This window comes from Mustela erminea, chromosome 15 (assembly GCF_009829155.1).
Source record: "Mustela erminea isolate mMusErm1 chromosome 15, mMusErm1.Pri, whole genome shotgun sequence".
Taxonomy (NCBI): Eukaryota; Metazoa; Chordata; class Mammalia; order Carnivora; family Mustelidae; genus Mustela; species Mustela erminea.
This window is the reverse complement of record NC_045628.1, coordinates 11,264,825-11,282,426: the sequence shown is the minus strand read 5'-3', so window position 1 is coordinate 11,282,426 and position 17,602 is coordinate 11,264,825. Positions and strand designations below refer to the sequence as shown.

The following is a 17,602-nucleotide window of genomic DNA, read 5'->3' as shown; positions in this document are numbered from 1 at the left end:
AACAGGGAGCCTGATGTAGGGCTCAATCCCAGGACCTGGGATCATGACCTGAGTCAAAGGCAGACGCTTAACTGACTGAGCCACCCAGGCGCCCCTGGATTCCAAACTTATGGGATCAAAACATTTGTGTTTATGAAATGATGTTAAGAATGTGACAAGGGAAACGCTTGGAAGTCCTTGAGGCTACCAGCTGATGGTGCTTGATGAAGGTCATCCACGGGTGAGGTAAGGGCATTTCAGAGCCAGGTATCAGGGTCAAATAGATGTGGAGTACTGGGGGAGGCTCCCTGGACCTTGATCACCACGCTTTGCCCCGCATTGGCTTTCAGAGAGCTTTTGCAGCTTGTGAAGACACCAGGCCAGGCCTCCATCCTGCTCTGCCCACCCCACACTCTGGATTTGGAGCTTTGCCTGGGCTCAGGGAAGTTTTTTCTCTATCTGCATTGGTTGTAACTTAGATGGGACCCAGCATCAGGGCACTCCACCACCTCAGCTACCCAGGCCAGAGGAGAGGAGTAGAATCTGGGCAAGCAGCTTGGTGCAAGGGGAGCCAGCCCAGCTGAGCATCTGCCTCCCACAGGGCATGGCCAGCATCCACATCACCTAGAGTATGGTGAACTTGGACTTGTATGTTGGCTGGCATCTGTGCCATGGAACAACTAGTTGGGGGTGAGGCTGAGCAACAGAAGTTCCTAAGCAGTCGGGGTGCTCTGAAGTGTGGGAGCAGCTGGTGCTATACTGACTCCTGCCCAAACCGGGCCAAGCAGCCGGGTCCTGATGCGCAAGTCCAGGGAGGCTCCCAAAGCAGAAGTGATGGGGTCCTGGGAGGGAGCTGGGGTGGCCTCTCACTGGTCCTGCAGGTTCCCGCCTTCACTCCTGCAAACTTGACCCCGGGCTGAGGAGAGCAGTTCTAGCTCCAGGTTCTGCTGACCTACTTCTGGCTCTTATCAGAGTCAGTACTGAGGCCTTGGTCCTCAGTGCCTGGTGTTGTGGGGGCCCAGGGAAAGCCGCCTTAAGATAGCGGAAGGGGGGGGCACCTGGGTGGCTCAGTGGTTAAAGCCTCTGCCTTTAGCTCAGGTCATGATCCCGGGGTCCTGGGATCAAGCCTCACATCAGGCTCTCTGCTCAGCAGGGAGCCTGCCTCCTCCTCCTCTCTCTCTCTGCCTGCCTCTCTGCCTACTTGTGATCTGTCTGTCAAATAAATAAAAATCTTAAAAAAAAAAAAAGATAGCGGAAGAGGAGTCGCTGGAGGAGAACCTGCCTCAGCCACCTACTCAAAGAATGTAGTTCTTCTAATGCCACGTTCCCATAACTCTTGCAGCTCTTGCTTCTTTGGGGTGTTTCCCAGGACACAGAGGACATCTGAGGGTCTGTGATGGCTTCTCCACACTCCCAAGCCCTCCAAGCTCCCTCTTCCATGTGGTCCTATTCGTCCTATCTCCTCAGAGACTCTGGGACCTCAGTACCTTAGCTCCTGGCACAGTCTGAGTGGTCAATTCCTGAGAATCCCAGAAACTCTCTTTATCTTTGTGCTTTTTCAGGGTTCTGACCCCCCCAGGGATCACTAATTATTTAGTGATAATTAGAATCAGATCTAGGGTTGAAAGCAGCATCCAGCCAGTAGGTCCCGGTCCCTGACCTGTGTGTACTGACAAAAAGTCCTCCGTACCAGGGGGCCCCTGGGTGGCTCAGTCAGCAGAACGTCAACCTCTCCATTTCAGCTCAGGTCAGGATGGGGTCATGGGATCGAGCCCCACATCAAGCTCTGTGCTCAGGGGGAATCTGTTTGAGATTTTCTCTTCTTCCTCTCCCTCTGTCCTTACTCCCACTCGTTTGCTCTCCCTCTCTCTCAAATAAATAAAGAAGTCTTTAAAAAAAAATTCTCCCTTCCCCAGGTCACTAACTTTGAAAAGCCTGTGAAATTTTCTAGCAAAAATTAAATATGATATAATAAAATCTAATTGCTATTTTAAGAACTCCAGTTGCTATATAAACACATTTCACTTAAGTAAAAATGCATTTGTTAAGTAGGCCAACAGTGAGTTGGCCCAGCATTTGTAAAAGTGTCTGATATACAGGGCTGTTCTTGGACTATGAATTCATTGTAACTTCAAAAGCAAAACAGCATGAGTTTGGACACTTTGCTGGAGCACTGGTGGGTCTCAGGAAACTAGAGGCTGGGTGATTTGTATTTGTTAACTTGGGACTCTGACTGTACTGCTTTCAATTTAGTCTTTAGTCTTTCTTTTTCAGGATTTGGGAGTTTCCCTTCAGATCTAGTTTGTTGAGTGTTTTTTATCATTAAAAAAATGTCAATTGCTTTTTCTGCATCTATTCAGATTGTCGTGTGATTTTTGTGAAAACTGGAGATTTGAGTCAAATTGGCTCCAAGTAGGGGTAAATATGACTCCTTGGAAAATACTGGCAGATAGCAGAGGCTCTCTTCCTGGGCTGCACTTCAGACTCACCCTTGGAAGCTTTAAAGAAACAGTGATGCCTGGGACTCACGGCAAGGCTCTGATTTCTTTGGGTTGCAGTGTATGGCCTGGAGTTTTTGCTTTTTCTAAATTCCCCCGGTGATCATAATGGGCAGCCAAAGTAGAGAGCTCTGTACTAGATATCAGCTAAATAAATAAACTGCTAGGATGGGTTTAGAAGTTGCATACCAAATTGCAAATCTTAAAATGGACCTTGTCTTAGTTGATTATTAACTGTTATTTCAAATATTGTTAGCAGTTTGGGTGTTAATTGTTTTATTAGAACTACTTTCCTTTAAACTTGGCTTTTTTTCAAGTTTGCTACATTTTCAGTTATGATCTTATTCTTTTCATAGCATCTACTTATAGATAGTGGTAGCACATGACTTGAGAAATTTTTGTTGGACCAAACTTTCCTGTATTAGAGCAGTGGTTACACATTGGAATCATCTAATGATAGTGGTCCTCCAACTTGGTTACCCATCAGAATCCTGTAGGGAGCCTTTAGAAGTCTCAGAGCCTAGACCTTCACCCAGACCGATGACACCAAATTTTCTGTGGCTGGAGCTTTAATGTCAGTATATTTGAGAGTTCCCCGGATGATTTCAGCCTGGAGCAGTGGTTCTCAAACTTTCATGTGATAAGCACCTGGAGATTTGTGAATATGCAGCTTCTGATTCAGGAGGATGGGATTCTGCATTTCTAACAAGGTCCCCTGTGGTGACGGTAGATGCTATCATGAGAGATGGGAAATTCTCACATGAGAGAGGACAAGAGACCTATAGTGCTGGTCTGTAGCAACACATGAGTGGCAAGCACTTAGCTCAGATATGTATTTTTGAGAGAGTCTTGCCCTTTCAATGAATTGAGTTTGATTACACTGGATGGGGTCCAGAATTTGACCTTTGGTTTTGTTGCTGTTATTGTTGTTTAAATTTAATTTAAATTCAGTTAATTAGCATACAGTGTATTATTAGTTTCAGAGGTAGGGTTCAGTGGTTCATCAGTTCTAAACAATATCCAGTGTTCATTACCTCACGTGCCCTCCTTAATGCCCATCACCCAGGTACCCCCTTCCCCTAACCCCCTCCAGGAACACTCAGTTCGTCTCCTATAGTTAAGTTTCCTATGGTTTATCTCCCTCTCTGATTTTGTCTTGTTTTTTTTCCTTCCCTTCCCCTATGATCATCTGTTTTGTTTCTTAAATTCCACATATGAGTGAAGTCATATGATAATTGTTTTTCTCTGATTGACTTATTTTGCTTAGCAATAATACCCTCTAATTCCATCCACACTGTTGTGAATGGCAAGATTTCGTTTTTTATGGCTGAGTAATATTCCATTGTGTGTATATACCACATCTTCTTTATCTATTCATCTGTTGATGGACATCTGAACTCTTTCCATAGTTTGGCTATTGTGGACATTGCTGCTATAAACATTGGGGTGCACATGCCCCTTAAGGTCATTACATTTGCACCTTTGGGGTAAATACCTAGTCGTCCCATTGCTGGGTCATAGGATAGCTCTATTCTTAACTTTTTGAGGAAGCACCATACTGTTTTTCACAATGTCTATACCAGCTTGCAGTGTGAGAGGGTTCCCCTTTTTCCACATCCTTGCCAACATTTGTTATTTTCCAACTTGCGAATTTTAGCCATTCTGACTGGTGTGAGGTGATATCTCATTCTTTTTTCGTTTTTGACCTTTTTTTTTTTTTTTTTTTTTTTTTTTTTAGATTTTATTTATTTAACTGAGAGAGAGGGAAAGAGAGTGTGTGAGCAGGGGGAGGGGCAGAGGGAGAGGAAAAGAGAGACTCGGAGCAGACTCCGCACTGAGCATGGAGCCTGATGTAGGGCTAGATCCTGAGACCAGGACCTGAGCCAAAATCAATAGTCTGGTGCTCAACTCACTGAGACACCCAGGGGCTCCTGACCTTTTTTTTTTTTTTTTTTTTTTAAGATTTTATTTATTTATTTGACAGAGATCACAAGTAGGCAGAGAGGCAGGCAGAGGGAGAGAGGAAGGGAAGCAGGCTCCCTGCTGAGCAGAGAGCCCAATGTGGGGCTCGATCCCAGGACCCCGAGACCATGACCCGAGCCAAAGGCAGAGGCTTAACCTACTGAGCCACCCAGGCGCCCCACTCCTGACCATTTTTAAAAGGTCCTCAAGTGACAGTTATATTGTATCCCAGGTGAAAAACCCCTGCAACATTAGGGGTAACTCTAGTTACATAAGTGGTTCATAAAAATGTATCAGGTGGCAGAGGAAAAGGAGAAAACCAAAACAAGGCCAGGAGGGCCCCCTTCCAGCCAGAGGAACTCCTGGACCTGCTGGGGGATAGCTTACATCCAAAAGAAAGTCCCTTTGTAGAGAGAACTCAACATAAGGCTACCAGATTTTTTCCAACTCCTCTTAAGCCCCTGTTTTGCATATTGTTTGAATACATTTACATGTTGGCTATCAAGAGGCCCTAACTCCAAATATGTAAGATAAAATAGAATAAGTTAGCTCTTGTCACCTACTGCAGTTGTATTCATACGCAGTAGTCAGTGCTGAGCACAACTCAAGTGTGGAACAGATTTTGAAACAGCCGGAGATGGAGGAAGGAAATGATACAGCCACAGTACCGGGAGGCGGGAGGCTTGGGGAAGCCGAGGTGGGCTTCTGCCACCTGCCCAGAGACAGCCCCCTCCTGGACCTCAGAGTCCACAGCAGAACCTGAAGCCCGAACCCCTTCTACACCTTTCTTCTTTTCATTATTCCAAACAATTTTGCTGCCTTTGAACATTTTCCTTGGAGCTTCATTATGTATGCCCTTTAGCCTTCCTGAACCGTTTGCAGGCCAGCCTTTGGTGTTCTTCCCTGGACCTTGTGCCCATGTCCTGTTTCTTTTGTGCCACCTCCCCGCAGTGCTCAGCACAATGCGGGTCAGGGCCACTGCGTACAGTTGCGTGGGGTACGCCCTGACCGTGGCACCTACAGAGAGGCACATGTCGGGGCTGAGCCTCAGCTCATCTCCACTTGCCAAAGCATGCTGCCTCAGGAATGGGAGGTTTCTTTTTGGCCTTCCACCTGCTGGAAGGTGTAAGGGGACCCTTTTGTCTTACTTGGACAAAAGGACCTGACATATGCTCCTGGAGACCCAGTATAGGTCTCTCAGGTGCTTACTCAGCGCTTGCGGAATGGGTGAACGAATGAGCAGACAGAGGAAAGAACATAGTGGAAGGCAGGACCAATAAGAGGCTTCCATAGTCCTCTAGGTCGAGGTTAATGAGGCCCTAAATAAACGAGGATGTAAACATTGCGACTAGGGAAAGGAAGGGATAAACATGGAGAAGCAGCAACAGACTATGGGTCGGATTAAAGTTTCCAGGATGGCAAAGGAAAGAGGGAATAAAAATGGCCCTGTGCTGAGAAGTGTGAAGAAGACATAAGCCTTCCCTTTGCTCAGAGGGCTCACGATCTAGATGAGGGTCCGGGAGACAAGATTCCTGATGCAAGGCTGTGCTGACCAGCATCACGCATAGGTGACAAGTTTCAGATAATCATAGTAGCTAAGTGGATGATGCTGTACTGCTTGCAGTGAGTTCTCCCCTGTACAAGGGGGCTATGTGTTGCTTCTCACTGAAGAGGAAATTAACAGAGATGGCATGATGGCTGGCTTCTCATCCCATCTTCTGAAAGCCAGTCACAGTATCGGATTGAACCATGTGAAATTACCATTTTTGTAGGTCAAATATGGTTAGATACCCCAAACTGCCTATAGTCCATTTTAATACTTTTACTATGCTGTGCTGCCATTTGAGACTTTTGAGAGATTTTATTGACTTGTTTTAAGCCAGTTGTAAATGCAGTTTTTTTAAAGGAGTTCCTGGCTGGCTCAGTTGGATGAGCATGCAACTTTTGATCTTTGGGGTCATGAGTTTGAGCCCTATGTTGGGTGTAGAGATTATTTAAATAAATAAAACTTTAGGGGCACCTGGGTGGCTCAGTAGTTAAGCTTCTGCCTTTGGGTCAGGTCATGATCTCAGGGTCCTGGAATCGAGCCCCACATTGGGCTCCCTGCTCAACAGGAAGCCTGCTTCTCTTCTTCCTTTCCCACTCCCCCTGCTTGTGTTCCCCTCTCACTCTGTCTCTCTCTCTCAAATAAATAAAATCTTTTAAAAACCACAAAACTTGAAAAAAAGGAATAAAAAAAAGTGTGGTGCTTTTTCTAGTAAATATGCAAAATGGGAAAAAAATGTGCAGAAGCAGAAAAATCTTAAACCCAAATTCTACAGTTTAGGGGCATCCCAAACATTTTGGTGTATTTCCTTTCAGATATTTTCCCTTTTATCTTTCACAAAGTTCAGATGTTATTGCATATATAATGTTATAACCTCTGTTTAAGATAACAGTAATTGTCTTAACATCAAGTTGGGTTTTTTAAAAGATTTTATTTATTTATTTATTTGACAGACAGAGATCATAAGTAGGCAGAGAGGCAGGCAGAGAGAGAGAGAGAGAGAGACACAGATTCCCCGCTGAGCAGAGAGCCCAATGTGGGGCTTGATCCCAGGACCCTGGGATCATGACCCGAGCCAAAGGCAGAGGCTTTAACCCACTGAGCCACCCAGGTACCCCAACATCAAGTATTTTTATAAACGTAATTCTTAACAATAGCATCATATTCCTTGAATATACATACTATAATTCATCCTACTGTTGGACCTAAAAGTTGTTTTCAGTTTCTTAATACTATACTTATGTAGTCTTATTTCTAATTCTTTTCTTTTTTGTGGGGGTGGCTTGTAAACAAGGAAAACTTATTTCTCACAGTTCTGGAGGCTGGGAAGTCCAAGATCAAGGCTCTGACAGATTTGGTGTCTGATGAGAACTCACTTCCTGGTTGTAGATGATGTCAGTCTTTTCACCATACCCTTACATGACGTAAGGGGGCAGGGAGCTCTCTGGGGCCTTTTTTCTAAGGGCAAAGCCCTCAAGACTTAATCACTGTGCAAAGGCCTCCAAATACACTGTGGATTATATTTCAACATACTAATTTTAGGGAGACACAAACATTTAGTCTGTAACAATTCCCAAAAAGAATTTTGTCAAATAACTTGAAATGACTGTGTCGAAAACAGGAAACTTTTGAAGTCTTTTGATTTGTATCATCAGTTGCCTTTCCAGAACACTTCTGCCACCTTGATTAACTTTAGCCTTATTAGCAGAAATTTGTCCTTGATAGCAGTCTGGTTTGGTTGTGAGTGATAAATGCTGTAAAAGTTTAAAGATGAGAGAATTAAGGAAAGAAAGAAAGAATTAAAGAAAGAAAGACTCAAGATTCAGCAGAAGCACACAGAAGCAAAGGTATTCTGGAAACAATGATTAGCATGTTGTAGAGACAGTCAAAATCTAGGTTTCCTAGGGTAGATACTTACTGAGTAGCGATATTGGGATATAAGTTGAGAAAGGGGATATCAGCTGAGAGGGAACTTAATCCTGGGCACCTGGGTGGCTCAGTTGGTTAAGCTACTGCCTTTGGCTCACGTCATGATCCTGGAGTCGCTGGATAGAGTCCCTCATCGCGATCCCTGCCCATCAGGGAGTCTGCTTCTCCGTCTGACCCTCCCCCTTCTCATGCTGTCTTTCTTATTCTCTTTCTCTCTCAAATAAATAAATTATATATATATGTGTATATGCATATATATATATAATTTTTTTTTGTCTTTTTAAAGACTGAACTTAATCCTATAGGTAGTAAGCTGTTGACGTGTTTTAAGCAGGGGAAAATATAAGCAAAACAATGTTTTAATGATTTAGAAGACTATCTGGGAAACCAGAAACATCATTAACAGTGGCAGATTTTTTTTAAATGATCATCTGTCTTAAAATTACACTTCATGTAAATGTGCTAGGAATGATTTGCTCTGGTGTTTAGCATCTGATGGTGGTATGATTTACAGCATGAGCTGTCTCTGGGAGCTCAGGCTTGATACTCAAATAGTGTAGCTTGGAGACCACAGTGGCTGGATCCAAAATGGTGGTCTGAAGCTATTTCACATGGAGGAAATCTCAGTTTTCATAAAATGAAGGTCAGTTGCCAGTGAACAGAGATGTCCAGATATCTCTGTCAGGTGAAGTGAGACATTTAGGAAGGTCTTTCCACTAGAGCCATTCTCGGTCCTCTTTTTGGGTTTCACATATGCAGTTACAACAAATTCTGATGAAAAGTAATTTTGACCCCAAGCATTTCTTGGTAAATAAGGTTTCATCTCCTTTAATTGCATTTTAACCAATTTTAAGGAAATGAATATGTTGCAAATTTTTGTTTCCAGTGTGAATAAGTAAAATTGACTCTTGCTATTGCATCATTATATTTTCTCCCTTTGTAAAGATAAACCAGATATTTTGAGTCAGGGCAACAACAATGACAGATATTTCAGTTATTCTTTAACTAGCTGGCCATAATATGTATTATTTTCATAATATATTAAAATGTCTTATAAAACGTGTCTACTTTTTTAAAGATTTTATTTATTTCAGAGAGAGAGAATAGGCATGCAGAAGGGGCAGAGGGAAAGGGAAAAACAGAATCCCAAGTAGATTCCACTGAGCACAGAGCCCAATTTGGGGCTCAGTCTTGCAACCCTGAGATCATGACCAGAGCCAAAACCAACCAACTGAGGCATGCAGGCACCCTAAGACAAGTACCCTTTTAAAAATCCATCTGTATCTCACCATACTTAATGTAGCACAATGCTTATGCTGTGGAAAAATAAGACTTGGACTCAAGTTTTATAGTGTATTAAGGTTGGCTACAAGAATGAATGAGGTGCCACACACAAAATTGGTAGGCCACCAAAGACTGAATGATTTTTCTTGAGATTCATTGTCACATGGTACACTGATCATGGCAAAATGTTACAGCCAAAATGGGGGCACCTGGGTGGCTCAGTGGCTAAGCCTCTTCCTCATGACCCTGAGGTCATGATCTCAGGGTCCTGGGATTAAGCCCCACATCGTGCTCCCTGCTCAGAGGGGAGTCTGCTTCCCCCTCTCACTCTGCCTGCTTCTCTGCCTATTTGTGATCTCTCCCTCTCTCTCTGTCAAATAAATAACTAAAAATAAATCTTAAAAAAAAAAAACAAAAACACTTCAGCCAAAATAACATTTTGTTTCTTGGCTATTTCTGTTATTGTTTTTCTAGTTGTTATATGTGATTGTGATCTGCTGAAATTAAAATAGATTATCGTGTTTTCTATTTTAATTTTGCATTAAAATAAGGTTTTTAAAAAATTTGTGAATAGATTCTATTCTAGCCTAACCCCAATTATGTCTCCTGCAGGAAACCACTTCTGGCAGCTGATGTGCCCAGGCTTGGATATAGTTCCTCATCTCATCACAGGTACATTCCACGGAGGGCCGTGCTCTACGTACCTGGAAACGATGAAAAGAAAATAAAGAAGATTCCCTCCCTGAATGTAGATTGTGCAGTGCTTGACTGCGAGGATGGTGTGGCAATGAACAAAAAGGTAATGGCATGATTTGTACTTAGGATGGGAAAAAGAAATGGATTGATACTTGGTGCTATCTTGAAGCATGGTTTACTAGTTGCAAAGATTCTACCATAGTCACCTTTTGTTGGTTACTAATATATTCTTCACCCAGCCTTTCTCTCAATTCTGAGTGTGTGTGTGTCTCTTTTCTCCAAGAGAAAGGAAGAACACAACCAAAATATACTTAAAACCATGACTTTCAGTATATGTGACTGTGTACTTATATTAATAAAGAGACACTCAATCCTTTTTGGCTATGCAATTTATCAGTTTGGCTAAATGAGTTAATCCGAGAATTGTGATGTAAATTTTTTAGACCAGTAAGATGCAACCAGGAGTTTATTTCTTTTTTTATGTAGGCTCCATGCTGGAGCCCAATGCAGGGCTTGAACTCATGACCTTGAGATAAAGACCTGAGCTGAAACCAAGAGTCTGATGCTCAACTGACTGAGCCACCCAGGTGCCTCAGGAATTTACTTCTTTTTAATATAGAGAAATGGCCTTATCTCTTCTGGGACAAGTGCCAAGAAAATAAAAGACTTCTACAAAGAAGTCACCATTTTCCCTACTTCGTTTAAGGAAAACTACCTGCAGAACCTTAAGGTTGCAGCTTTTGGCTGATTTCCTCATGGCCTGACCAGGGAACTAAGCCTTAAAAAATATCCATTGCAAGCAGGTACAAAAGTTTCTTACTGGATGGTGGCGTAATGGGTGCTTTTTTGGTTTGCTTAACTTCGTTTTCCAGGTTTTTATAATGAAAATGGATTTCTTCTGTAATTAGGTGAAATAATTAGGTATAAATCATTATACCAATAATTTATGTCTGCATGGAACTTTTTAAGTTAAAAACGTGTTTTTCCTTGACCTTCTTCTGTCTAGTCCCTAGACAGTGAGGTTGTCTGGGAAGAGATTGTAGGGCTGGGGGACAGAGGGAGCTGACCATCTGGATTCATGCCTATCTGTACACTTTCTTGTCTTAAGTGATCTGAAATAGCATGGCTGTACTATATAGCTTTCTTGATTAATTGCTTTCCTTGGAGGGCCTAGCAAACAAATATTTGCCTTAATTAAAAAAGAAAAAGTTAACTTCCAGCATCTTCCTAATGGTCAAATCAAGACTTTCCAAGTATTTGGAAAAGGATTAGAAGAAGCATGTGGAATCTAAAACGTCTCCTCGACATCTTTGGCATGCCCCAAGGAAAATACAATTAATCTTCTTTTTCCCAGAGATTAAGGTAAATAGGCCTTTTCTTGAAGGATATAATGTGCTTCCAGTATGCTCCCTTCCAAAACTCGTGTAGTGCACTCTAAGATTAGATACTAAATTGTAATTTCATTTCTTTGTGACCCAGGGCAATTCACTTTACTTCTTTGCCTCAATTTCTTATCTATACTGTGGGATGACAAAATCTTCTTTTGTCAGGGACAAGGATTATTATGAGGAAAAAGTTTGATAAAATGCCTGGGAGTAGCTTGATTTCCTATAGGAAATAGATTAGATAAGTCCTGTAATAATCATGATTAGAGGGGAATTTATTTTAGCATGTAGCACAGTGAGCCATTAGGTACCCTGATAAACTTCTAATTATATTTCTTTACAAATCTTGAGGCTATCTTCCCATATCCACTGGAGGATATTTCCTGCCACCCAGATAAGTTAGAAATATGGTCCATTCTTGCTTCACATTTTCTTATTGTTCCCCTGTGATCTCAAGTTCATCCTTCTACCCAGTGCCTCTACTTAGGAGGAAGCTGAAGAAGGAAAGGGGAAGAAAGAATTCATGATGGGCCAGCTGTGCCCACCGTCTTTGCATTCCTATCCAGACAGTGTCTTCATCAGGACACGCCAGTTCTTTTTTTTTTTTAAGATTTTATTTATTTATTTGACAGAGGGAGTGATCACAAGTAGGCAGAGAGGCAGGAGAGGCAGGCAGAAAGAGGCGGGGAGCAAGCTCCCTGCTGAGCAGAGAGCCTGATGTGGGACTCCATCCCAGGACCTGCGATCATGACCTGAGCCAAAGGCAGAGGCTCAACCCACTGAGCCACCCAAATACCCTAAAGGACACTCCAGTTCTTAATGCAGTTAAACTTTCCATTAATTAAATTACAAGCTGGGCTTGTAAAAAAAATTTTTTTCTTTAAAATCTCTATCTCGGACTTAATTTTCTCTCATATATTTTATTTCAAATAGCCCTTACTTATCAAGGTCTTTTTGGATTTTGATTTCATCATTCATCATTATAGCATTTGAGAATTTGACTAGTATATCCTATGAAAATTTAACAAGTTTCTGATGGAAACTTTGAAGAGGTTGGAGCCAAGTCCTGTGCAAGCATGCAGCTAAAAGCTTCTGTTCATGTTATATTTGTATAGTGCTGACTAAATGCCAGGCACTGTTCTAAGGGCTTTAATTTGTATAACAACCGAGTGAGATACTATTATTACACTATTTCTACAGATAGAAACTGAGGCATGGAGAGGTCGGTTTCATGAATCAATACTGTGAGTATGGCTATTCAGTCACTTAATGCTTCTAAAATCCAGTCTTTTCATAAGGATATTACAAGAGATTTTTTTTAATCTAATGCCATTTCAAAATAAAGATACCATCCCAATTTACATGCCTAGAAATACCTTCTCCCCCTGCACTTAAACCTTGCTAGAAAAACAAGGTTAAGCAGACGAGACTTGATCTTGAAGAACCCATATCAGTACCTAGTTATTAACATCTTCATTTTGAAGTGCTGGAGATAGAAAAATAGTTAACAGCTACCATTTACCAGATTTTTCTATGTAGGAGGCGCTATATTAAATGCTTTTAATATATTATCTCATTTAATCCTCACAGCAATTTTGAGCTATATCCAAGGTCACAGTGCCATTAAATATAGAACTTAGATTTGAATCTCCTAGAATTTTTGCCAGGAATCAGCCTCAAGTTCACCTGTCTGCATAATCCCATAATTAAACTTTTCCCCCTTTCTTGGCAAGTTTGTAGGTTGGCTTTTCTCTTTTGTCACCTTTGTGTACTCCATGGTTTCTCAAAGATTACTAATGGGAGCTCTTGTGTCCACCTCCGCAAATTCTTTGAGTATCCTGGGATTGTAATCTATTTAGACCTAGGGACTTCAATTCATTTGAAATGACCAGATACATCTGAAACTTCTCACATATTGCACATACATTCCTTTTTTCTTTGTTAAAGTCACCTTTTAATCATATTTCTTATTGAATTATTAGTCTTCTTGATGAACAAGATGGAGACCATTTTTAGAGGGTTTATTTCTTAAGAAGAAATCCATATTAAAACTCGTTTCAGATGTTCTCCTTTTTTTTGTTTCAGATGTTCTAATTATAGTTTTGCTAAACTGAACTATTATTGTCTAATCAACTTCCTTGGCACTATTAAAACTTAAGTTGCTTCATTTTATATCTCATTTTATTTCTTTTTTTTATTAGTAGACTCATTCAATATTTCATTTGATTGACACTGTGGAGTATGGGGTTGTAATGAAAACAAAAGGATTTTCCATAGAGCAGTTTATAAGTGTATAATACCTTCCAGCAGGCTCTAATCCTGTCCTGCTAATCCAATTTGTGTTTAAGTAGTTCCTTCATGTCATGGCACTACCAGCTCACCTTCCCAAGTGTGGATGATGAAAAGACAGTCTCCACTCCCCTTTTATCTTTTCCTTTTCATTGTTAAATGCAAGAGGAGCTATAGGACTGCATAAGCCACTGCTTGCTGGGACACAGTGAAAATAAGCCAAATAATGCAGGTTTCTGGTGAATCTCCATGATACTTGGGTGGGGCCAAGAACGTAGGAGTGGAATAAATGGAGACAGAATTCCAGGGCTGCTATTTTAGTTGAATAAATATATAAGCAAATATTTTAATGTATTTAATATTTAAATATGTAAATTTAGACACTCAGTATCTAAATAAATATTGAGGATCTACTCAACCAGGCACTGTGGCAAGATGGAGGGGAACAAAGATGATTGCATGGTCCCCAACACAGAGGACTCAAAGGCTGGTGATGAGATAGGCAAAAAGTAGAAAATTATAATCTAAGCAGATAGGTCTATAAGAACATGCATTTCTTATTCTCATTTGGTTCTAAGTATTTTTTCAAAGATTTATTTATTTGAGAGGGTGAGTGCATATGTGCATGAATTGGGAGAAGGGTAGAAGGAGAGAGAGAGAGAGAGAGAATCCCAACCAGACTCTGCTGAGTGAGGAGCCTGATGAGGAGGATGGGGCACGGCTCTGTCTCATAACCCAGGAGATCATGACCTGAGCCAAAATCACAAGTCAGACAGACACTAAACTGACTGAGCCACCCAGGTGCCCTGGTTCTAAGCTTTTTTTAATTTACATTTTGATCTTTTGCTTAATCCAGGAGCTTCCAAAGAGTGCATGCCAGGCTCTCTGTGGTAAAGAAACGATTTGGTTATTTTTATTTGTTGTTACTTTATTTTGTTTTTGTTTTTGTTTTTATTTATTTATTTGACAGACAGAGATCACAAGTAGGCAGAGAGGCAAGGGAGAGAGAGAGAAAGGGGAGGAAGCAATCTGCCTGCCAAGCAGAGAGCCCAATATGGGGCTTGATCCCAGGACCCTCGGATCATGACCTGAGCTGAAGATAGAGGCTTTAACCTACTGACCCACCCGGGCACCCTTTTATTTTGTTTTTTTAAGCACTTCTAATCAATTGCTAACTGACACTTATAAAATACAAAAAAAAATTTTTTTTCTAGAAAAATTAAATGCTGCTTGGGTGTCACAACAATGTCAAATACTACAGAGTTTCTAAATTCATAACTCCCCGTTTCTTTTTTTTTTTTTTTTTTTTCAAAATTCTATTTATTTATTTTACAGAGAAAGATCACAAATAGACAGGCAGGCAGAGAGAGAGAGGGAAGCAGACTCCCCGCTGAGCAGAGAGCCTGATGTGGGACTCGATCCCAGGACCCTGAGATCATGACCCGAGCCGAAGGCAGCGGCTTAACCCACTGAGCCACGCAGGCACCCTAACTCCCCGTTTCATATGTACGTCCTAGTGTCATGGTCACGGTCAGAGTTTGTGGACGAGTGGTCCACAGACCACAGTTTGAGTAGCAAGGACTTTGCATTTTTGAAGTTTCAAGCATAGGAGAGATTTCTCATTTATTCTTTAATTGCTGACCTCTAGCTTGGTTGATTGATGGTCAAAGAATGATCTGAATAATGCTGGTTTTTAGAAATGCGTTGAGCTTTGCTTTACATGAGCCATCTTTGTAAATGTTTCATGAGTGCTTAAGAAGAATGTGTAGATTTCTGTTTACTAGACCAGAGTTCTGTATATTTTTCCATTAGACCAAACTTGTTAATTATGTTATTCAAATACCCAAATCTTTACTGATTTTTATCTGCTTGATATATCAGTAATTGAGAAGCTAGTTGAAATTTAGCCTCCATTGGATAATTTGCCAATTTCCCCCTATAGTTTTCATGGATTTTTGCCGCTGGTATTTGAGCCCATGTTATTGGGTGTCTACAAATTCAGAATTACTATATCCTCCCTGTACATTGAATCATTTATTATTATGCACTAAAATGTTTTTGCCTTCAAGTTTCTGTGGCCTGATATGAACACACCAGCTTCCTTTTGGTTAGCACCTGCCCAGTGTATTATTTTAGCCTTTTGTTTTCAACTTGTCTTTATCTTAATGTTTCTATATGTCTCCTATTTTTTAAAAAATTTCATAACTGTGTGGACATTCTGTGTCTTTTAACTGGAGCATTAATCCACTTACTTTTTATTGTTTTTTATTATTATTTTTAAAAGATTTTATTTATTGGACAGACAGAGATTATAAGTAGGCAGAGAGGCAGGCAGAGAGAGAGGAAGGGAAGCAGTCTCCCCGCTGAGCAGAGAGCCTGATGTGGGGCTTGATCCCAGGACCCTGAGATCATGACCTGAGCCGAAGGCAGAGGCTTTATCCCACTGAGCCACCCAGGTGCCCCACTTTTTATTTATTTATTTTTTTGTTTAAGTAATCTCTACACCCAGTCCCAGTATGGGGTTTGAACTCATAACCCCAAGATCAGGAGTCGCACGCTCCACCTATAGCCAGCCAGACGTCCCACCACTTACTTTTAATGTAACTACTGATAAATTTATATTTAAATATACCATTATTTTTTGCTCTATTTATCTCATCTTTATATGTTATTTTTTTTCTCATCTTTCCAGCCTTTTGGAGATTATTTGACTTTTTCTTAGTCCATGTTTTCCCCTCTTAGTTTAGAAGTTATGACTGTATTTCTAATTTTTATTGGTTACTCTTGAAATGTTACCAGTATACTTAACAAAGCGAAAGTTAACCTGCACCTTCTTCTTGGACAACACAAGAGTTTTAGAAAACTTTAAATCCAGTCCTCTCCCTTGTAATCAATGTTACTTTTGACTCATATTCCAATTATCTCTTTTCAATCTCACAATTTTATATCATTGCTATCATTATTTTATATATATACAGCATTTATTTAGATTAACCTACATATTTTATCACTTCTTTAACTTGCTCATTATTTCTTCTTTTACACCTCAGACCTTCTCCCTGGGGTCATCTTTCTTTCTCCTGCTGTGCCTCCTTCAGAGTTTCCCCAATAGCAGTTTTGTTGATGGTGAACTCAGTTTTTATTTGTTTGAAATGTCTTTGTTGTTTGGCTAGGTAGAGTAATCTAGACTGACAGTTATTTTCTCTCAAAACTTTGAAGATAATTACTTCATTGTCTTTTGGTTTCTATTATTGCTGTTGGGAACTCTGTTGTCAGTATACAAGCAAAGTTACTTTTCTTCCTTGGCTGCTTTTAAGATCTTCTTTTATTTGGTGTACTGAAGTTTCACTAAAATATTGACTGTGTTGGGGCATGTTGGTAGCTCAGTTGGTTAAGCACCTGACTCTTGGTTTTGGCTCAGGTCATGATCTCAGGGTCATGAGATTGAGCCCTCTGTCAGGCTCTACACTGAGTGTAGACTCTGCTTGAGATTTTCTTTCTCCCTCTCCCCACACACATTCTCTCAAAGAGATAAATAAATAAATAAAATCTTAAGAAAATATTGACCGGGCATTCGCTTATTCCTTCTTCCCTTCTTTCTCCTTTTCCTTCCTTTACTTAGTACGCAGTGCTTTTCTTGTATTTGTGGATTCACGTATTTTATCAGTTCTATAAAATTTCTACCATTAACAATTCAGATATTGCTTCTATTCCATTCTTTTTATTCTCCCTCTTAGCATGTTTTCACATTTTCTATTTTCTTGTCTGAGCTACACTGCTAGTTAGTTTTTCATATCTGGCCAACACTTTTTTCATTCTCTTCAATTGTGTTTAATCTGTTTCACCCATCCTCTGAGCTTTGTATTTTAATTGATATATTTTTCATATCTAGAAGTTCTCTTGACTTTTTTCATATCTACTTGGTCGATTCTGAATCTGACAGTTCCAATTATTTCTTTTTCTTTAAGTAGGTTCCATGCTCAATGTGGGGTTTGAACTCATGATCCTGAGATCAAGAGTTGGATGCTCTACTA

At 40.7% G+C, this 17,602-nt stretch overlaps 1 protein-coding gene across 6 annotated transcripts in view; it reads left to right on the top strand.

Annotated features, from left to right (window-relative positions):
* The window catches only part of CLYBL (citrate lyase beta like), a 258,838-nt gene that overhangs the window by 139,996 nt on the left and 101,240 nt on the right, over window positions 1-17,602 (top strand). For all 6 annotated transcript variants that reach the window (XM_032314318.1, XM_032314321.1, XM_032314320.1 and 3 more), the window contains one exon: window positions 9,811-9,997. In XM_032314318.1, coding sequence (XP_032170209.1) covers window positions 9,811-9,997 — 187 coding nt within the window. The remainder of the gene's footprint in view (window positions 1-9,810; window positions 9,998-17,602) is intronic.